This window comes from Aphelocoma coerulescens, chromosome 3, assembly GCF_041296385.1.
Source record: "Aphelocoma coerulescens isolate FSJ_1873_10779 chromosome 3, UR_Acoe_1.0, whole genome shotgun sequence".
NCBI lineage: Eukaryota > Metazoa > Chordata > Aves > Passeriformes > Corvidae > Aphelocoma > Aphelocoma coerulescens.
In genome coordinates, this window is record NC_091016.1 from 121,913,309 (window position 1) to 121,934,738 (window position 21,430).

General features: G+C 42.9%; 1 protein-coding gene across 9 annotated transcripts in view; it reads right to left on the reverse strand.

Moving 5' to 3' along the window:
- Positions 1-21,430, reverse strand: part of PKHD1 (PKHD1 ciliary IPT domain containing fibrocystin/polyductin) — a 252,139-nt gene that overhangs the window by 30,172 nt on the left and 200,537 nt on the right. For 6 of the 9 annotated variants that reach the window (XM_069011802.1, XM_069011801.1, XM_069011797.1 and 3 more), the window contains 2 exons: positions 13,482-14,487; positions 370-505 (listed from right to left, as the gene is read on the reverse strand). In XM_069011802.1, coding sequence (XP_068867903.1) covers positions 370-505; positions 13,482-14,487 — 1,142 coding nt within the window. Of the gene's footprint in view, positions 1-369; positions 506-13,481; positions 14,488-21,430 lie in introns of those variants that run through there. The other 3 variants (XM_069011805.1, XM_069011804.1, XM_069011806.1) reach the window with 2 other exon arrangements.

Below are 21,430 nucleotides of genomic sequence, written 5' to 3' on the forward strand. Positions count from 1 at the left end.
CCATAACTTTTCAAGAAGAGGCCATATGACAGAAGGGGTCAGGTTGGAAGGGACCACGGTGGCTCCTCTGGTGCCACCTCCCTGCTCCAGCAGGGCCATCCCAGAGCACAGGGCTGTGTCCAGACAGGTCTGGAATATCCCCAGTGAGGGAGACTCCCCACCCTCTCTGGACAATCTGTTCAGGGCTCGGTTGCTGCACAGGAAAGTTCTTCCTCGTGTCCAGTGGAACTTCCTGGGATCAGCTCCTGCCCGTTCCTCTGGTGCCATTGCTGGGCCCCGGAGCAGAGCCTGGCTCTGTGCTAAAAATCTCAAATGTCAAAATAGTACAGAATTAATAGAAATCTCCATCCACAGGGAGGCAAATTCTACCTTTCTGCCCAGGAAAATTATTTTTGGCTGTACAGGAAGCTGCTTCTCGATTTCTCCATCTGAGGGCTGCACCTGAACAGAGATGCTGTAGGGTCTCATGTATAAGCACGTTTCTGAGTGTTGTCTGCTTCCATTTCTTTCACATGAAAAAGGATGGGGAAAAAAAAAAAAGAAAATCAGAAATAATGTACTAGACATTATTTTCTGTTCCTATTTTCTACCTACTAATTTACCTTATCATAACCCTTTGATTCCTTGAGTGAGAGGTGAGAGCAGCATGCATGGAAATAGGAAACAGTCATCACTTCCAAGCAGAAAGCAGCACCAAAGTATAAAAAAATCCTTTTGTTTCCACCCTCAGTTTACAGATGGAAAAGTGAGAAATGAACAAAGTAATGTATGTCGCTGGTATCATGTTGGAAGTGTGTGGCAGAGACAGGGATTTTATGGATTCATGGAACCAGCACCTTACCCCCAAAGTCATTGCTGCAGTGCACTGAGAGCAGTGGAGCCTGCAAATGTTTCCTGTCCAGCAGAAAGATTTTCACTGAAAACCTTTGAGCTCCTCTAAGAACAAAGTCTTGGCTCCTCTACACAAGCACAGCACTCACAGGGCTTTACTGCATTTTTTTTTTCCTGCCATCACCTTCCCAATTTGCAAAGTCTGGAGACTGAAATATAGCAGTTACAGACACCCCCTTGAAAGACATTGGATTTCCAAGGCTGAAATTTAAATCAGAGCATCCCAGGAGAGTGCTTTTGCATTTGAATAAAGAATCAACACTCTGTTCTGAGCTGGATCATTTCACTCCCTCTCCCAGTGCTTTGTGTCATTTAGTATCTCATATATATATAATTTATATATATATAAAATGCTCTAATCTGCAATTGCAATGAAGTGGCTGGGGCTTTGGTATTGTCTTGAAATGAAAGAAGAAAAGCTATTCATTGATCTCCAGTGTTTGCTTAAAGGTGTTTACAAACACAAGATATATGGATCTTAAGTTTCCTTTGCTTTTAAATCATTTTTTCTAGTTTGGGTAATGGTTGTGGATGTTTTCTCAGAGTATTACTCTGTATTACGAATGAGAAACTGTTCATACCGTGGCTGATGGGAAATACTGGTCTGAACTACAGCTGCTGGAAAGATCAGCTAAGGCTTTAAGGATACGTGGAAGCTCAAAAGGTAGCCCAAGGATTGAAGTTTTAGTTCTTATCTTGGTTCTTTATCTTGTATTTTTGTTTCAGTGGGAAGGTCTCAAAGGCAGCGTTAGGTTTGAAATTTACGTCAGGGGTATCAATAAGGTGCTGTTATCCACCTTCTTCCAAAAATGTGTGTTCGGCTGTGTGACCAAAACTCACTGCAGGAGCAACACACCAAGTCACTCCTGTTTTCAAGCTAAAGATCTGCAGTTTTCTGTCAGCTCCCTGGCTCCAGCTGAGCACAGAGAGGTTCAGATGAAGAGAGGTTCTTGGCATAGTTTCTGTAAACCCCAACAATTTTTTTTCCTCTCCTAACCTTATTTAAAACTGACAACAAATAAGAAAAATGCCCTGAATTCACACACCAGGCCCTACATGGTAAAACTGTGCTCATCTTGCACAACAAGGAAGGCTGCTGCAAAATGTGGACCTAGGAAGCAGTTCTCACTCCCTGGAGTGAGCAGAATCATAGATTCATAGAAACATAGGAAGTTTGGATTAGAAGGAACCTTAAAGCTCATCCAGTTCCATCCCCCTGCCATAGGCAGGGACACCTTCCACTAACCCAGGTAGTTCCAACCCCTATCTAACCTGGCCTTGGATACTTCTAGGGGTGTGGCAGCCACAGCTTCTCTGGGCACCCTGTGCAACCCTCACAGCAAAAAATTTCTTCCTAACATCTAACCTAAATCTCTCTTTTCATTTAGAATCTTTCCCCCTTGCTCTTTCACTCTTTGGTAAAATAACAGTGAAGAAAACAGAACAAAGCAAAACTGGACATGGTTAGTTAGAATGGAAGTATAAAAATGAGTGTCTGTTTGTGGATGATTTGAACCTGGCTTTCACAGCATGGAATGCGGTGTTTATATCCCATATGCTCCAACCTGACTCATGTCGTGAGGGACCCCCTGCCTTAGGGCACAACCCTGCACACAGCAGGTTATATCCCTTAAAATGATGCCAGTGTGGGGGAGAAAGGAGCATCCTGCTGCTCCCCCGCTAATTTGTGCTGGAAGGAAAATAGGCCTTTCCTGGCACAGCTTTGCTCTAGGAGGTGGAGGTAGATTTGTGCTCATAGCCCAGAGAGGACCAGAGCAAGACCTGCCTTTGCCTTCATCCCCTGGGCATGAAGGTTGTGCTGTTTGCCACTACCCTGCAGTCTCGTGCTGGGCAGGAGCAGCCTGGTTTTCAATTCCCTGCTGACAGGGAGCAGCTCTGATTCTCAGTGCCCTGCAGCTCTTCTAAATGTGGGCACAGCAGGCTGTCGGGGATGCCTCCGTCAGCAGGGACACCAGGAATCCCTGACCCTGTCACCATCAGCGCCAACACATGTCTGCTGAACAGGCTGAGGCTCCACAGGAGAGCAAGTGCCTGTCCTTTAGCAGTGGGGAAGTTAGAGGGCATAGAAACTAGAGGGTCTGCTGCAGGTATTATGGATTAATTGAGAAACTTGGCAGAGAAATTTAGGGCAGAGGAAATGAAGTATCCCTGAAATCAAGGAGAATTTGTCATTTTATTTACAATTGCAATAATAACTACAATCATAAAATCATAAAAATCATCTTGATCCAACACCCTGACATGGGCAGGGACACCTTCCACTATCCCAGGGTGTCCCAAGCCCCATCCAACCTGGCCTCAGACTCTTCCAGGGGTGGGGCATCCAGAGCTTCTCTGGGCAACTTGTGCCAGGGCCTCACCACCCTTACAGGGAAGGATTTCTTCCTGATATCTAATCTAATGTAATATAGTAATATTACTAATATAGTTATATCATATCATCATAATAATTTCAACAACAACAATAGTAATAATAATAATAATAGTAATAAACAATAACTGCTATTATCAATTGATTTCAAGGTGAAGGAGACCAGGATGAGAGCCTGGGTGAAAGGTTCATTAAAGTTGATGGATATGTGTCTACTAGAAAACTAAATGATGCCAAAAACAAGCCTTGGCACTGACACCTGATCACCTCTACCATTAAACTGTCAGCCCCTCTCAAGCTGTGGTTTAGGTCTAATGCCGAAGTCCAGAACAACTCCCAAATGGTCTGGGAGCTTATACAGTCAGAAAATATTCTCACTTGGAAGTTTGCATGAGGCCACACTGAAATATGTCAGCTGGCCTTGGTGCCAAAGAGCAGCCCCTGGCATATTTAATTTCCTAATAGATGTTGAAATTAATTAACAGTTGTCTGGTATGTCTGCAATGCTAGTGTTGTAAAATCAATATATCCTTGGAAGGGGAAGGAAATTGGGATGAATTTCAGGACTAATATGACTAAATGAATCATGATCCAGCCAAAGAGACATCTTTCTTTGTTTTTGAAAAGGTGGAGATTGCTGATGAATTCAAAACAGGAATTCAAGAAAGGGAGGTGCAGCAAGGATAGGGAATAGGCAAGCTGAAAAGTTGTGGAAGACAAAGTAGGCACAGATTCAGTGAAAGGATTGTGAGGAATTTAACATCTTTGGGTGAGAATGGGTTCTGGTGTCATGGGATGACGAAATAAGCCAGACCTCTGCCCTCTCAGGTGCACTGTTGGAGCTTTGCCTCCCCCTGTAGATCTTATCACTAATTAATACAGACAGGGAAGAGAGGCATGAGCATCAGAAGACAATGAGGAGTCTGAGGTCATTCCTATTTTAAGCAAGAAAAGACATTTGAAGGCTGACTTCAATTTCCACCAATTCCCATATTTTCACATATTATAGAAAGAAATCAAAGAGAGTCATCGAGTCCAGCTCCTGGCCCTGGACAGGACAGACCCAAGAATCCCACCCTGTGCCTGAGAGCATTGTCCAAGCTCTTCTTGAACTCTGCCAGGCTTGGTTCTGTGATCACTGCCCTGGGGAGCCTGTTCAGTGCCCAACCACCCTCTGGGGGAAGAAACTTTTCCTCATATCCAACCTAGACACCCCATGACACATTTTCATGCCATTCCCTCAGGTCACTGGTCACACAGAGCAGAGATCAGTGTCTGCCTCTCCTCTTCCCCTCACGAGGAATTTGTAACTGTGATGAGTCTCCCCTCAGTCTCCTCTTCTCCAGGCTGAACAAATCAAGTGACCTCAGCCTCTCCTCCTATGACTTTCCCTCTAGGCCCTTCTTTCATTAGGACAACGAAGCTGATGAAGGGTCTAGATGTGGGATCACCAGAAGCCTTTAGAAGGAGAGGGACAGTGCAGATGCATCAGATAAGAGAGAAACATCCTCCAGATTCATTAGTGACTTCCATTAATTGCTGTAGATGAGTGGAAATGCCCCTATTTACAAAGCCAGTGGCAAGGAGCTAAGCCAGGCCTCCTCCATAACACACTCCCCAAGTTTACTGTCAGAGAAATGTCTTTTATTAAATGTAAACAGCATCCCGCCGGAGGTCAGAGCTTTGCCGTGCTGTGTATCCCAAGGTAATACCACTTTAAGCTCCACATAAACTCTTAAACAGTTTCTATCCTAAAACCAGACCGTAGGTGGTACAGTTTTTTACGATATGTTATAATAGTGCAATAAATCTGTTAGCTTAAAATCGAATCTCCGTGGCCTTTTAGAGAAATCATCATTAAATGCAAGGCCCTGTTAATGATGCCATCCCAGTGAAATTGTTTAATCTGCTAGGGGGGTGGAAGGTCACCAAATGAATTTTTTATAATACATCAACTTGACACGCAATAGGGAAAACTGTAATAGATAAAAGCAAAGGAAAAGGGCACTGTCTTCTTCTGATAGGTCAATAGCAGCCAAGAGAGTCACTCATCCACTTTTCCTTCACTACCGTGCTCCTTTTCCATTTAATATGGACACCCAATTAATACCTCAGCACCATAGACAACCTCATTTTAGGTGAATTATAGCAATTTCTTCCCCCTTCTCCGAAATGAAAGTGATCACAATACATCATAGCATTGTGCGAATTAACCTTAATTGATTCGAGTTACCAAGCATTGATGGGCCACTTCTATAATCTGGTCCTTATTGGGAGCTGGAAGGGATGGAGGGAAGATTAGATTGCATCCCCCGTTGCTTTGACGACGGCGGTCACCTGATGGCTTGTTAGACAGTTGTACGCTTCTATTGCCGGCCCCAGTGGGGTCGTCAGTAAACTGGAGTGATGTCCAAACATCATTACACGCTGCTCCGATATTAAAGCAAAGGGATTAGCACCTTATTGCAGGCAACCTGGATTTGTCATTGTGCTGTCGTTATCCAATTTCCAGATGATAATGTGACTGTGGCCTGCGGGCATGAGGTCCTACAGCCAAACCAAGGTGCCTGTGTATGTATATATATATATATATATATTTTTTTTTTATACATATATGTATACACACACACACACTCATATACATATACACACTTCCCCACAAACAGCCAGCAGCCCAAGCCATTTAACCCTTCGCTCACCAGATTCCTGCTAACAAAGCATGTGGAAGAATTTTTCCCCCTTTCCCATCAGACGCTCACTGCAGGCCAAGAGCGCGAGCGACAGCAGAGCGGGGTGGTCTGGGAGCTGACACGGCCGTCACTCACTTGAATGTCACAGCAGACAAGCTCTGCTGATAGTGGTGACACCACTCACATGTTAAACAAGGCGGAGTGGGGACAGGATTGGTCCCTTGGAGACGTGGCTGGCAGCTCCTCTCTGCTGTTGCCTGTGTCTTGTAAATCATCACTTGTGTTGCAGGTCCCGTTGGTTGTTAGGAGGGAAAATAAATCCATATGTGACACAAGCAAGGCAGGTTTTGTTTGACAGCACCGGGGTACCAGTGCTGGGATCAGATCTCTTTATAGTGTTTGAGAAGCATGACAGGGACACTCCTGGATCTCCCGCACATGTCTGAACATTAATTTCTGAGGGAACACTGGAATAGGGAATAGCTTCTCTTGAGCTGACGTTCTTCATTTTTAACTGAGATGTAATAACACAAACCCTTCAGTTTCAAAGACCACGACTGGTGTGGGGAATATGTGGCAATTGATCCCTCCTTCCTCCCATAGGGACATATAAAGTCCCGCGCTCCTTTTCCTGAATTTCTCCAACCCTCTCCATCTTCCTCTTCCTCTGCTTTCTCCTACTCTCCTTTCACCTTTCCTACCTCCTGCTCCTTTCCTGCAGAGGAGCCAGTTGAGTTTTGGAAGGCCATTGTCAGAGCAAGCTGTGATTTCCACCAGAGTTATCTGGTGGGTAGAACTTTTAATTGCCTGAATCCTGTAATCCACAGCTGTCACCTTTGAGTGGGAATGACAAATTCTTGGATATGTTTGCCATGTACACTATATACTAACAGAAACTTAATTTAAAATTTAAGGCTTAGAGGTGAAATATATCTTGGTGATAGACTGTTTAACTCCTACACTGTCAGAAGGGTTCCTGCTCAGGAGAGCAGTGGTGAAAAACTATTATTTTACTTATCTGCTATTATTTCAGAGGCAATGTGAAGATCCATGAATGGTAGTTTGGAGATTTGCTTGAAAACTCGCTAGGGAAATACTGGCTCCACACAAGGCTCATATATGAAGGGCTGCTTTTGGTATTTTCCTGTTCAAAACCAAACAATCTTATGGACAGACATCATATTTTTTGGTTGTTTGGAACAGTCCCTGAATGACAAATACTTCTGCTTAAGATGCAATTCAATTACTCTACTGACCATGGACTGAGGTCAAAAGATGCCTCCTTAGTTTTCTCTCCTTGATTTAAATATGAAGAAAAAAAAAAAGCTAAAATAATAGATCTGGGGCCTAATATCTACATAATTAAAGACCTTTGTAACATTGGCATCCCTGGTATGACCGGGTCTTCCTGACACTGACAATTCAGCTTTGATGACCAGTTTCAGTTTTACCAGAAGCAAAAAATTAGTAAGAGGTTAAAACTTCACTTTTGATCAGACAGATCAATATTCTATTGACACAGAATCCCATCACATAAACTCTTTTTACATGCACTGTAACCATCTTCTCTGTGGGAAGATGTGTCTGAGTCTCTGAGCTCCCGATGAGCATCCACCTCTTACAGCCCATCTCTCAACTACTCAGTTTCCCAGTAGGAAAAGAATTATGAATTGGCAATAAAAATCTGATCCTGGTTCCTAAAGTACAACTTGATCAGGCAGTTTTATATGACATAACTCTTTCTATACAAGTATTGACCCCCTCTTTGTTCTCATGACATTTCTTATCCCATTGCTTCCATAAAGAACCCATTAGAGAATCCCACTCCTCTGATGGAAAACCCTCTAGGTTATTCACGTGGACTTTCCCACCATTTTACTAGACTGCTAAATGAGATGTTGGCCACCTTAACTATCCCCAGACTATTAAATAAATAAATAATATAATTTTGGCCATGTGTGGAAAAAATCATGAAAATAGAATTGAATAGAAATGTGAAATGTTCTCTTTTCTGTTCTATTGCAAAGCTCTTCCTGTTTATTATCTGAGGAGGAACCTACTTCTAATTTTAAATGCAAATTTACCTCTCGATGCCTTATATTCATTTGTTCCCGTGCTGTCATTGTCCATTACTATCGAGAGATTCCTCACTGGTATTCAGTCTTGCAACATATTTTCAGAGATAGAATTATATCCTCCCAAATTTGCTTTGCCAAGTGAAACAAACTCTTTACTAAATAGTTCTATGATTCTATTCCTTACTTCTTAACATAACCTCCATTTTTGTGATCATTTTAATGTCTTTCCTTTTACTTACTTGAACTGAATTTGTCTTTTTTGTACATCAACTGTGAATAAATGGCACATTCTACATAAGAATATGCCCTCTACACTGTCTCTGTGAATATCTAACCTGAAATTAAGTAAGTTTAAATTAAAGGAGATTTTAAGCTTAGTTTAAACTCCTGAATATCATCTTTTCCACACCTTCACTTGAGGTGTGTGTGACAGATAAAACCTCAATATAACCTCAAGTGCTACAATATCTGCAACTCTTGACATGGAGTATTTTAGCATCCGGCCTTTGCCTGCTCTCTGGAGGAAAAACTTGGATCCTCATGCAGGGAAAAAAGTTGTCATGTCTTTTTTTACAAAACCCTATGCAACTCCACACATGAGCCTGCCTGAAACCTGCACAGAGGTTACCAAATCACTTTGGGTTAGGAGGTGTCAGAATTCATCTGGTTTGATCTCCAGCCCTGCCTGCCTGTGTATGTGCCATGTGACACAGAGAATTAGTAGTAATACCTCATTTAGTGCTCTGCATGGGAATTGCTGTTGGAATGAGCCATTCTTTAATAATTTGCTTCCATTTTATTCCTGGCTGTGAGCCTCAAATTTCCTGCACAAGCACCATTTTTCACATTACCTCAAACATAATGCTTAACAAAAAAATATTTCAGTTTGTAGCAGGTTACAGGTCCACCAAGAAGGAGCAAAGCACCCTGCTGTAGTGTGGGGATAGGGATTAAATGGCTTCTGGATGTCTGTCCAGAATTATTTTCCTGATTTTGTATGAAGGCACCTGCACAAACATGCACAATACATTCACCATTGTGCTTCTTGTTCTTTCATATTTATATTGATATTAGGAAGATTTTGCAAAACAGGGATTTGTATCTGCAAATGCATCACAGTGTATATTATACAGACATTCACAGGAAGATAAACAATGAGATAGACATCCCTGACTCTCCAGCTGTGCAAGACTATAGCAGTCACAGCAATCACCTCTGTCTTCCCTTGTCAAATTAATGAGCCGTGCTTGAAGTGACCCTAACAAAGGAGTTAAATTAAAATCATGTATAAAAGAACTTCAAATCAAAACAGACATGCCATATTTTTTAAAGGTTTGGCAGTGTGATATACAGATTTTCTGACTACTACCTGACCACAGCAGGGTTTTCAAGGCTCCCTTCAGCCCCAGTGTTCTGGGCTGCAAATGAACATCCAGTCTGTGCTGATTAAAGAGTTTTTTGCTGTTGTTGTGTTATAGACCCATAAAATCATTAAGGTTGGGAAATACCTCTAAGATTATTGAGCCCAGCCATTAACCCAGCTCCCCTGTGTTCACCTCTAAACTATGTCCCCAGATGCCCCATTCATTCACAAGCCTTTTGAGCACTTCCAGGAATGGCGACTCCACCACTGCCCTGGGCAGCCTGTCCCAATGCCTTCACTGACCACTCTTTCAGTGAAAGATTTGTTTCCTAATATCCAGCATAAATCTCTGCTAGTGCAACTTGAGGATGTTTTCTCCTATCCTGTTGTTTGTTACCTGGGAGAAGAGACCAACCCTCCCCTGGCTCCAGCCTCCTTGCAGAGAGATGTTGAGAGTTATATTGATTCACTGCTCTGAAAGCCCAGGGAGATGGGCCTGGCAGGAGTGCAGGTTCTGTGCATATCTGATGGTCCAGTTGGTTTTGCATGACTGAGGTGTGAAAATATTTCTCTTTTCCTTCCACAGAAAAATACATGGAATACTTAGTCTGACTTGCAATCCCATCCCCTTTATCCGTGTCTGTGCCAGCATGTGCTGCTTAAATGGAGACAGATAGACAGTGGGGACAGTACATGTCCCAACAGGAAAACCCTGATTTCATTTCACAGGTTATCTGTGGCTTTATTGCATCAGAAATGTCAGCCATGAGTAATTCCAGAAAAGCTATGACTGATGTGGAGCAATAAATAACAGTGCAGAGGAGCCCGAGCAGCTGAGGGCGGATGAGTTCTGAGGCAGCCCTATGGTTTGGTGATGTGAGTGTTCTCTTCAAGAAAGATCCCAAGTCCTCCCATATTTGGGACAGTAAATCTGTGGCTTTAAGCAAGCACTGCTCTTGTGCCTGTAGTAAAACAGCCTTCTTCCTAGAGAGCTCTCCTGATCCTTGCTGCTTGGAATTTTTTCACAGTGTGCACAGATAGGAAGCCAAACTGCACCTGGGAGAGCAGTCCCAGTGTGGAGGTGTCATTTCTGCCTGAAAAAGCAGTCTTGAGGTTTCCTTGCTGGCACACAACAGGTGCTTCCCTCCTTTAAATGACCTCTTGGGATCATGTCTCGGGATAGTGTAAATAATGGGATGCTTTGGGTTGGAAGGGACCTTAAAGATCATCTTGTTCCAGCCCCTGCCATGGGCAGGGACACCTTCCACTATCCCAGGTTGCTCCAAGCCCCATCCAGCCTGGCCTTGGACCCTTCTAGGGATGGGGCAGTCACAGCTTCTCTGGGCAACCTGTGCCAGGGCCTCCCCACCCCCTGTAAAAATTCTTATGTCATTTTTCTGCTGTCCCATTTTACAGTGTCCTCCAGTGAAACACAAACACTCCCACTCACAACTGTGATGTTGGTTTTGCTGATACAAAATACAGCATGCCTTCAGAATTTGGCCCTGATTTAAGATTTGATCTTGCAAATAATAATTTCTCACTGGGCTTAATGCAACACCGCAAAAAAACAGCAAAACCCCAAAACCAAAAGCATAAAAGCAAAAATAAAAAAAAAAACAAACGCAAAAGAAAACAAAAATAAAATCCTACCACCCTCCAAAAAAAAAAAAAAAAAACAACAACAAACAAAACCTCAAACAAACAAAAACCCCCACCTACATCTGAAACCAACAAACCAAAAACAAAACAACAAACCAAAATAAAGACTCCTACAGTCACAGCCCAGTGTCCTCCCTGTGGCTGCTTCTCCACCACAAGCCACACAGTGTCTACTAAAAAAGTTAAGCATGTGAACAGCAGTTTTTATCACTGGCAGACATCAGGATGGTCCAGGGGTCAGCAGTAAATGGGAGAGGATGTGGTATTAATTACAGAGGGTAAGTCTTAGACAAATCCAATTTCTTTCTTGCATAGATGGAATATATGGAATATACTTACACTTGGATAAGGCTCAGTAGTGCACAACATCAAAAAAAACCATTATGCAATATCAAGAGAGTACACAATAAGGTTGCCAAACATCAAATCCCATGTCCCCTATTAAAAACAGATGGGATATTACCTTTTTCCATATTACCCATATGCTTTTAATACAGTTTCAGGATCTGATGCTGAAACACACTGCTGTCTGCTCCCATCCCAGCCCTGCTCCTCACAGCCTCCTCTGAAGATAAAGCCTGACATCTGGCAATGTCTGTGCAAATAGTGGCTTTAAGAGGCTGAAAAGAGCAAGACAGGGATAGACGAAGGAGGGAGAGAAAGGGTTGTTCGTTGCTCTGGAGGAGAGGGAAAAACAACCTTCAAAAAGTGGGTCTAGGTATTGAATATCAATAAATTTAGTATGTACAAAACCAACCAAGAACTCTCTAACTGGCAGAGCTCAAAAGGGAGCTCCAGTGGGAAATTATTGTAGAGCAAAGGAGTGTCCTGTGTTGTTCTGTCAAAATGAGATGCAGGTCTGTTGCTGTATCTGCATGGAGATACAAATATAAAGCCACTACTGATAAAATGCATAGGAGGGTTTGTAGGCTGATAACTTACAAACAGAAAAGTCAAACACGGGGGCCTAGATCATGTGGGATGTAGGATCTGGGCAAACAGACAGAATTGGGTTCTGGAAAGTTAGAACCAAAAAGGAATTGAAGAATACAGTGAGCAAACAGAAGACCATGAGCTCTCCTGTTTCTGTGGGAGAATGGGTTAATGGGATCATTGAATTGTGCCAGTAGAAAATGGGATTTTATACCACTTTTGCCTTTGGCACAATACCATACAATCATAGAATACCAGGTCGGGAGGAACCTCAATGATGGTGTGGTCCAACCTTTCTTGGAAAAATCATGGTCTAGTCCAGGTGGCCCAGCACTCTGTCCAGCTGAATCTTTAAAATATTCAGAGCTGGGGAATCCACCAAGAAGGAAACATTGACTTTAAGTCAGGCGCACTTCCAAAAGGCTTCAGAAAACAGAGACAAAGAAAGAAAGAAATACCAGAACTCAAACCTTCCAAATATTTTTCAAAGTAGACAGTGAGGTGATTTGATTACTCTGAAGGTATCTGGAGGAGGAGGAGGAAGAGTCAATGCCCAGAAAGTTACTGATGTAAAAGTGGAGAAAAGAACAGGAAGCTCTCATGAGAAGCTGAAGGCAGAGGCTGATGAGAAAATGGGCAAGTATTTGTGACAGCAAGACCAGGAATAGCATCCAACACCTAGACACATGTTCCGGTAGTACTGGATGTGTCCAGCTCTTGTATCATCAAGACCAGATGGTTTTCTAGAATTTTAGCTAAAAAGAAAGATTGACACAAAGGCATCAAAGTGAAGAGTAGTGTCCTGTATCATGCAGGATATTGAAGTAAAAGATTGAATAGACTTTTGCAGCCTTAAATTTTAGAAGTATATGAATAAATGTTTAGATCTTCAAGATAGTTAAGGCAACAACCCATCTTCAATAGCACATCCCCACTGCCACATCAATTTATAAACATTCATAAATTTAATTGTTTAGAATTTAAGAGCTATGATAGCCTGAATTAACCCAATTCTTTATAGTTTCAAGGCAGACTTCCAGGAACCCTGTTCCTCATTTAAAGCACCGCTGGCATCTCTGCACCACAGAGATTCATAAGCACCAACAGAAAAACATGGTAATTGATACTTGTGAGTCCAGCTAGTACTTGGGCATAGCTCTGACATCACAGACTCATGGAATGCTTTGTGTTGGAATGGAACTTAAAGATGATCTCGTTCCACCCCCTGCCATGGGCAGGGATACCTTCCAAAAGACCAGGTTGCTCCCAGCCCTGTCCAACCTGGCCTTGGACACTTCTAGGGATGGGGCAGCCACAGCTTCTCTGGGCAAGTCATGGAAATTTTATAAAGTGTTTCAGCATGGTTAATCATATTTTAGTCAATGGAGAACTTACTTAATAAGCAGATCAAGGGGATAAATTGCCTCACTACACTTAAATCAGTATCTGATGGTGATACATGTGCTGCTTACCTACTGTTACCTTCTGCTGGGGACAGCAAGGCAGACTGGGTCACCATTAAGGTATCAACTGGCAAGCCAAGGCCACTCTGAAGGTCTCCAGTCTGATGAGTGTTGATAATTGTTCTGGCCAAACTCTTTAGGCTGTCACTTGTCAACCCATTTCTTGGACGACCCGGCAGATCACCAAGCTCAATGATCAGCACTCTTGATGGACCAGCCCCATCAGGTGGATGCAGAGCTCGGGTGCTCCCTGGGTGTGTCCCCTCTTCCCATGGGCCATATCTGCTCTGAAAGGCTGTGCAAAATGCCATGTTGGGGCAATGATACCTCTTTTTGCTGGCATTGGCTGAGATTACCTTCAGCATGCTTTCACCTCCCAGTACGTTATGGACTACTCTGACTTGGTCACGACCAATCTTCAAGAAATCAGCCAGTCGACGTATTATGATTGCCTCACCCTCTTCCCCAACAGCCTCATTTACAGTGAAAGCCACAAGAAGGGAAAGGCCAGCAACTATTTCCACGGGCTCCTTCTCATGAAGTAGAACATAGAGAAGGTTGTCCTCAAAGCTGAAGTAATTGGCTCCTGCCCCTTTGTTCATTGAAAAAGAAGATGGGGTCGGAGAGACATAATTCCCTTGGATGAAAACACGAAGGCTGAGTGGTTCAGTGAAGAATATGGCCAGGGGCAGCCTGGTTGTGTTTTGGCCACTGAGGAGGTAGAGTCTGAAAGCCAGAGGTGCCAAGTCTGGGAAGCAAACCGTGGTGAGTTTGGTGGACGGCAGAACAGAGAAGAAAGTAGAACGATGCTCTGCAGGGTAACACAAAGAATATGGAGTCTCATAACTGAAGGTATCCATAAAACTGTCAGTCATTGTAACTACTGGGAACAGTCTCTGGCTGTCCACACTGGAGTCCAAGTTTTCTAAGATGACAAGCGCATGATCTGTCTGTTTGCAGAAGTAGCCTTGTACTGAGGGCTTGAAGAGGCACTTACTGTCATCTCTGTAAATTCCTGGAAGAGAATAAAGGGAGATGAGGAAAAAAACTAATTGTTTCAGACATCATCTCAAAAATTTTTTAATAGCTCCTTATTTTCCCACTCCAAATTTAAAGTCACTTTGTCAGTGCTAAAATTTTACACAGTTTTAAGAGAAGCCTGGGCACTGAGGGATATTGAATAGGTAGAAACTGCATCTACCTCTAGATGTCCTAGCATTGAAAATTGTTGAAGACCAACAACAAATGACAGAGAAGCATCACATACACCTACCTTGCTCTTTCTAGATGTCAAACTATGATATCCATTGAACAAGCAGGCATGCAAAACAGACTTTTTGTCTGACCCAGCACTACGTCCCTCTGTCCCTGTGTCTTCTACATTTCCCTGGTCCCAAGCCTGTGCTTGGGGTGATGAGTCAGGACATAAGTGCAGTTCTTTGGGAGAACAATTTAATTCTACAAAATGCTGTCTCATCCTACTCACAAAGACTGTGCTTCAAACACAAAACACTAGAAAGGACCAGATCATTAATCTGCTCCAGTGATGAACCACCTCATCAAGTTCTAGAGCTGGAAGAAACCACCAATTTCAGATACCTACAGCTATAGGAGTCTCTGACACATGTTCCAAATGTCCAAACTCCTCTGAAGTCAGTGGAGGTCTGGAATTTCAACCATTTTCTCACAGGCAGGTGCCTAGATTTGTTTGGGATGCCCTGAGGCACCTGAGACATGTGACACAGTGTCTACAGAAAACCTATGCCCTTCAAGGACACCACACCACAGCACTAGAAATTACACAAAATACACATTTGTGAAAACTGAAACACACCCAATTCCCCAGCCATCAATACAAAGAAGTTTAAGACAAATGAAATTCACCCTAAAATACTTCTGTTTAGTCATCTGGATTACACTTTACTATCCTATAACTTTATTGACCAGAGGTGGAACCCTGTCACCTAAACACAAGTGCAGGGTGTCACGTGGACTTCTTTTGGTAGCTGCAACATTTGTAGATGTAACACACAATCAATGGGAGTGCAAAAGACACTTCAGGTCACACTTTCTTCTTTCACTGAATGTAACAGGGGTGAAGATCCTCACATATATCTCAGGATTTGCCAGTAAATCCCTTCCCAGGTGTCTCTGGAGACAAGTCAAGAGGATTCTTTCATGGAAGGCTCTGTAGAGAGGAGATGTAATCCACACAGTCTTCTGAGATAAAATCATAGACTCACAGAAAAGTTCGGGTTGAAAGGTTTGGGTTGAAAGGTTGAACCTTAAATATCATCTAGTTCCAACCTTTGCACAAAGGACCACCTTCCACTAGACCAGGTTTCTCAGAGCCCCATCCTACATGTCCTTGAACACTTCCAGGGATGGGGAATCCACAGCTTCTCTGGGCAACCAGTACCTCAACATTCTCACAATAAAGAATTTCTCCCCAATATCAAATTGAACCCTACTCTTGTTAGTTTGATGCCATTCTTCCTTGTGCTGCCACTTCATACCTTTGTCAAAAGTCCTGAAAGGCACTAAAAGTTCACAGTGTGCTCCATCTGAACAAATACAGGTCTCTGCTTTAAGATGAGAGAAATTGTGCCTCAGGCGCTAACGATGAGGTCCCCGCTGATTATAAAGAGAGAATAAAAGTAAATGAGTGCAGATATGGGCACCAAAACCATAAACATTTCTGCCTGGAGCATCTTAGGAAAAGATGTGTGTTTCTCTTTTTCCTTCCTCTCTTCAAAATAAAATCAAAGGAGGAATTTGCTGCTGTACCCAGTGAGAATCCTCCTTCCCTCACCCAGCCTACTCCCTCCTTAGTCAGCTGTGCTCACAAATGTATTGGACAAAGTGTGGCCGATGTCCAAACTAACCCTGTGCTCCTCATTCAACACTTGGGGACAGTATCCAGTTCACATAAAAAATAAGGGACAGCAACATCCCTGAGAGTCACAAACTTCTGGACAGATAAAAGGACATTAGGACAAAAGGACATCCCTTTTCAAGGACACACTATGTGAAAATTTCTGCCAGATAAAAGTAGCAGACTCCTAGAAAAGGAATGAACCATGAGGAATATTGATGGGGCTCTGAGCAACATGGTCCAGTAGAAGGTGTCCCTTCCCACAAGAGGAGTGTTGGAACTGGATGATCTTTATGGTCCCTTCCAACCCAAGCCATTCTATGATTCAATTAAATAATTCTGGCCTCTGCCTTTAGGCACATCTCAAAGCCTGGATCCTGCAGGTACTCACCTACTACGTATTTGCAGGGGAATTGTCATGTGCAGACCATGGTCTGTGAGCATTCCCCAGTATGAGTTCTCCCTCTGCACGTCACCGAGGGAAGCAATGGAATTACATAATTGTTGAGCTCTGCTCAGGGAAGATGTCCAAGTGAGATGGGATCTGTACAAAACCCCCTATTTTTAGACACCAGTTTAAAATTTGCTTTCCTTTTCTTGCTTTTCCCCGTATTTTTTTGCTTTATCAGTGTAAGCACTTTGCAGTAGTATTTTGCTGTTGGTGTGTGCTGGAGGCAAAAAGAGAGTGAGGAACAACTCTGCTCAGAACAGAAGTGGAAATGCTGTGCTCAGAGACATTGGAATTGGCCCCGGAGCACTGGGAGGATGTGCCGTGCCACCGGCAGCCTGCCCACAAAGGCTGACACATCTCATCCACAACTCTCCCGGAAACACCCCGTCTCCCCCTGGTGACATTTCTCATGTCTACAAATGGGATTTGATGATATTTCATAATTTCCCAGGACCTTCCTTTGCTCTGCCTGCCTTGCAAAGGAGGCTGGTTTGGTTTCCTCTTCACACTCACACACACACCCATGCACACACACACATCATTGCTTGTCTCTTTCCAAATGGCCTTATCTGCCAGTCACAATTTCTGCAGCCTGCAATTTCGATCACTTTTAAATGAAACCCATGCTGGCCTTAGTAATCATAATGTCATTTACAATCTACCACAAAACACGTTTATTCAGTTAGTAGCACATTGGAGAAAGAGAACTCCATATGAACTCGCCACTGAAGCCCTAATCTGATTATTTCCTCATGAAAATCCAAGCAGGGGTGCTTGTAAGAGGGGTCTGAGAGGAGAAGAAAAAAGTGAGTCCTGGCCACAGCTGACTCTGATAATCAATGAGAACAGATAAGTGATGCGGCGTGTCATGGCCAGCAGCTAATCTGCCCCAGGGCTTTCCTCTAAAAAAGGCCAGAGTGGACAGGACTTAATAAATACTGAGTGACCACTGAGTATTGAGCTGACATGTGCTATTTACATTGGTGATGAACAATAACAGTGATAAATTCCAGAAGCATCCCCCCGCTATGGGTGAAATTGGATTACAGAAGTTCTATTTGTGTGTGTTTACACACGCACACACACACGTGTGTGAGAGGGACAACAAAATGGGGAAAAAAGAAAGAGTCAACCATAGTCCCTAGAAATGTGTGGGAAAGATGGAGAAGATATTCATGTGCTACTGAACACCATGCTGGGATATTGTGCACCCCGTCAGAGGAAGGGGACATGTGTGCTTTGGGGTCATAAATTCACCTGTTTGTCCTGCTCCACACAAAAAGGAGAGAGAAATGATATGTGGAATGCGTGTGTGTCCACCTTCTGCAGATAATTCCTCCACCTCAGCGATCAGGCTTTGCTTTCTGCAGGTTCCTCCCATCATCAAGGCAAATTTATTATTTATTTATATACATAAACACACCAGCACATACATCTAGATGAGATTTTAGCACTCAGGTTGCTTCTAGGGCTCCTGACAAATATTAACTTTATGTCAATATTTGTCCTTCCTGTCGTGAAATGAGGATTTTCCACCTCATTTCACATTTGAAAAGAAAAATGTGCCGAGGGGGCCCTCTTTGCTCAGGAAAAAAACCCACCGCCACTACCACCACCACCTCATATCCTTTATTTAAAAAAATGGAGAGAGGTAGAAGGAGGGAAGAGCATTTTTTAAAATAGATGTTTTGACTTAAAGGCACACAGAGTCCTTTACAAGTCTCCTGTCTTTTCCCTTGTTCTCCAATGCCAAATAAATAAAATAAAATAAATTCTACATTTAAAATTGAATGAAATACATCAACATTAATGATTTTCCCCTTCAGGTTAACACCACCATTTGCTTCAATAATTTTTACCCATTTCGTGATAGATTTCGTAATTCATGGTACAAGGAAAAATAGAGCCTTTTTTTGACAAAAACAAAAGGCTATGTCAGTTTTTTATCAAAATAAAATAAATCTCCCACAATTTTCTTTCCATCTGACTGGATTTGCCCGTCAGTTATTTCTAATTTAACTATAATTATAGCTACAAAAATATAAAAGCAAGGAGGGGAGGAAGGGGAAGGGGAGAAATAAATGGGACACTGTTTAGAAATTGCGATTCATTGGCCTTGGGCTGGCCAGCACATATCTTTGCTGAGGGGGAAATATTCATCAGCATTAACTGTTCCTTTTGACCTGCTGACATTCAAATGGGAAATAAAGGGGGGAAAAAAAGGCATAGGAATAGCATCTTAGAAATCTAGAAAAGGTAAATTATTCTGAGCTCAGTTGCCCAGGAAGGCACAGTGGTACAAATGTTTCTCGCGTGATTGTGTACAAATGTGCTGGTTTTGGCTCAGACAGAGTTAATTTTCTTCACAGTAGCTGTTTTGTGCTGTGTTTTGGGTTTGTGCTGAAAATGGTGTTAATGACACAGAGATGTTTTCATTATTGCTGAGCAGGGCTTGCACAGAGTCGAGGCCTTTTCTGCTCCTCACTCCACCCGTGAATGGGCTGGAAGTGCACAAGGATTTTGGAGGGGACACAGACAGGACACAGCCAGGACAGCTGACCCCAGGTGACCCAAGGGATATCCCAGACCATGTGGGGTCTTGCTTAGCATATAAAGCTGGGGGAAGAAGAAGGAAGGGGAGGATATTTGGAGTGATGGCATTTGTCTTCCCAAGTCCCTGTTCCATGTGATGGGGTCCCACTGGGATGGCTCAACACCTGCCTGTCCATGGGACGTGGTGAACGAATTCTTTGTTTTGCTTTGCTTGCTTACACAACTTTTACTTCCCCTGTTTAAAGGTCTTTATCTCAACCCATAAGTTTTCTCCCTTCTATCCTTCCAATTCTACCCCCCATCCCAGCAGGGCGGAGTGAGTGAGGGGCTGTGTGGGGTTGAGTTGCCAGCTGGAGTTAAACCATGGGAACACACACACACATAAACATGTACTCATAGCAGGGACCATGTAAATAAAAATAGAGTGACTGTTTTAGGCTGTTAATTCTTTTTAAAGAAAGTTATTTTGGAAGGAAATGAGTCTCATAACATCACTCTGTGTGGGGGTTTTATGCCCTCCTCTTTATCATTCTTCTATAAAAACCTTTGAACCCCCTAGCCAATTTTAGTCACATTTGTGGACTCAAAAATACTATGTTCCTTCAAGGTTTGTAAAAGTAGGTGCCCAAGTAGAGAAAATACATTTATTAGTGTTTTCTTTGACGGAAGGTCTGTAGTAAAACTCTCTCTTCTTACACATCCTGAGATCTGCATTCACCCTTCCCTTCCACATGCAAATTCAAAGAAAAACAGGTGTAGTACATGAAATATTTGCTCTTGCATTCATTGTGTACATGCTTTGATATGGCCACACACATTGTAACTATTTATTCTCTGTAAAATCAAGTGTCATTTGCCTCTTTCATACAGTTATACATTTTTATGTTTGCATCAACCCTTCAGAGCTCCCCATGCCTGAGAGGGAAGGCCATGTTACAGATGACAATATATCTCTCCCAGTCACGAACAAAAAATTACAGTTTTCCAGTTCCCAGAGACTATAATAATAACTCATTCTTGATGTCAAAGCATCAGTGCACAAATAAGGTCTTAAGAAGAGAGACCAGCAACTCTCTGAGGTCAGAATTCTCTCCAACAGGGATCAAAAAGAGTATGGGAACAAAGCATGCATATAGCAATGTTCACCCAAAGTGCTCCTCAAGCTTTCAGTGATTTACAGGTCAGGAACCTCTTGAGTTAGAGAGGTCTTTGTTGGTCTTTGTATTTGAGAGAAAACACCAAACCTGTCTCACAAACCCACGAAAAGTTGGGGAGGAGAATAACCCAGCCAGGAGAAAATATCTTGAGCCCTCTCAAAGGAGGCAGGTCAGTAAATCTGGAAGAGCCCTTTAGTGAGGTTGCCCAGACCAGGCTGGATTAAGGGATTTTCCTTACAGTTTCACAAATCTGAATTGCAAGGTGCCACACCTGGAAATACCTGTGTCCAGAAGACTTAGCTGGAACTGAGCTGCCAGAGCATTTTATCCATCAAAAATTATAAAATAACAAGTGCCAAGTCAGTTTCTAGTCCCTGAGGCCAGCTGGCATGGCAGTCCCCTAGTATTAAAGTCACTGAGCCTCCAGAAGACAGTGGTCATCTCCAAACTGCTCTTTTGAACTGGACCCTGACTTGTGCTAATTTCTAGAAAGCACCCAGGAGGTATTTTGGACACTACTGGGTTGGCTGGGACAAAAGTGGGGTTGGAGCTGTGCTCTTGATGCAACAGGAAGCTCCAGTGTCCATACCCCAGTTCTACTTGACTGGGCCCATTCCTGCTCCTGTCAGCACTGGCCCAGAGCAGCTTGTCCATAATTTTATTAAACTTAATCAGAAAGACACAACTGGGAAGGATTTTGTCTGCATTATTATTAATGATTTGGGAACTTTAGTCATTTTTGCCATCCTGACAACACAAAGGTCTCCATAATACTTATTTCAAGAACAAATCCAATGCAGTGACAAAAGTGTTACCTGCCACTACACTCTGTGTGGAGACAAAAATGATTAAACAGCCCTGACTGGAGCTTTTAGAAGGTCTCATGAAGCAAGCAAGAAGAACAAACTATTCCCACAAACCT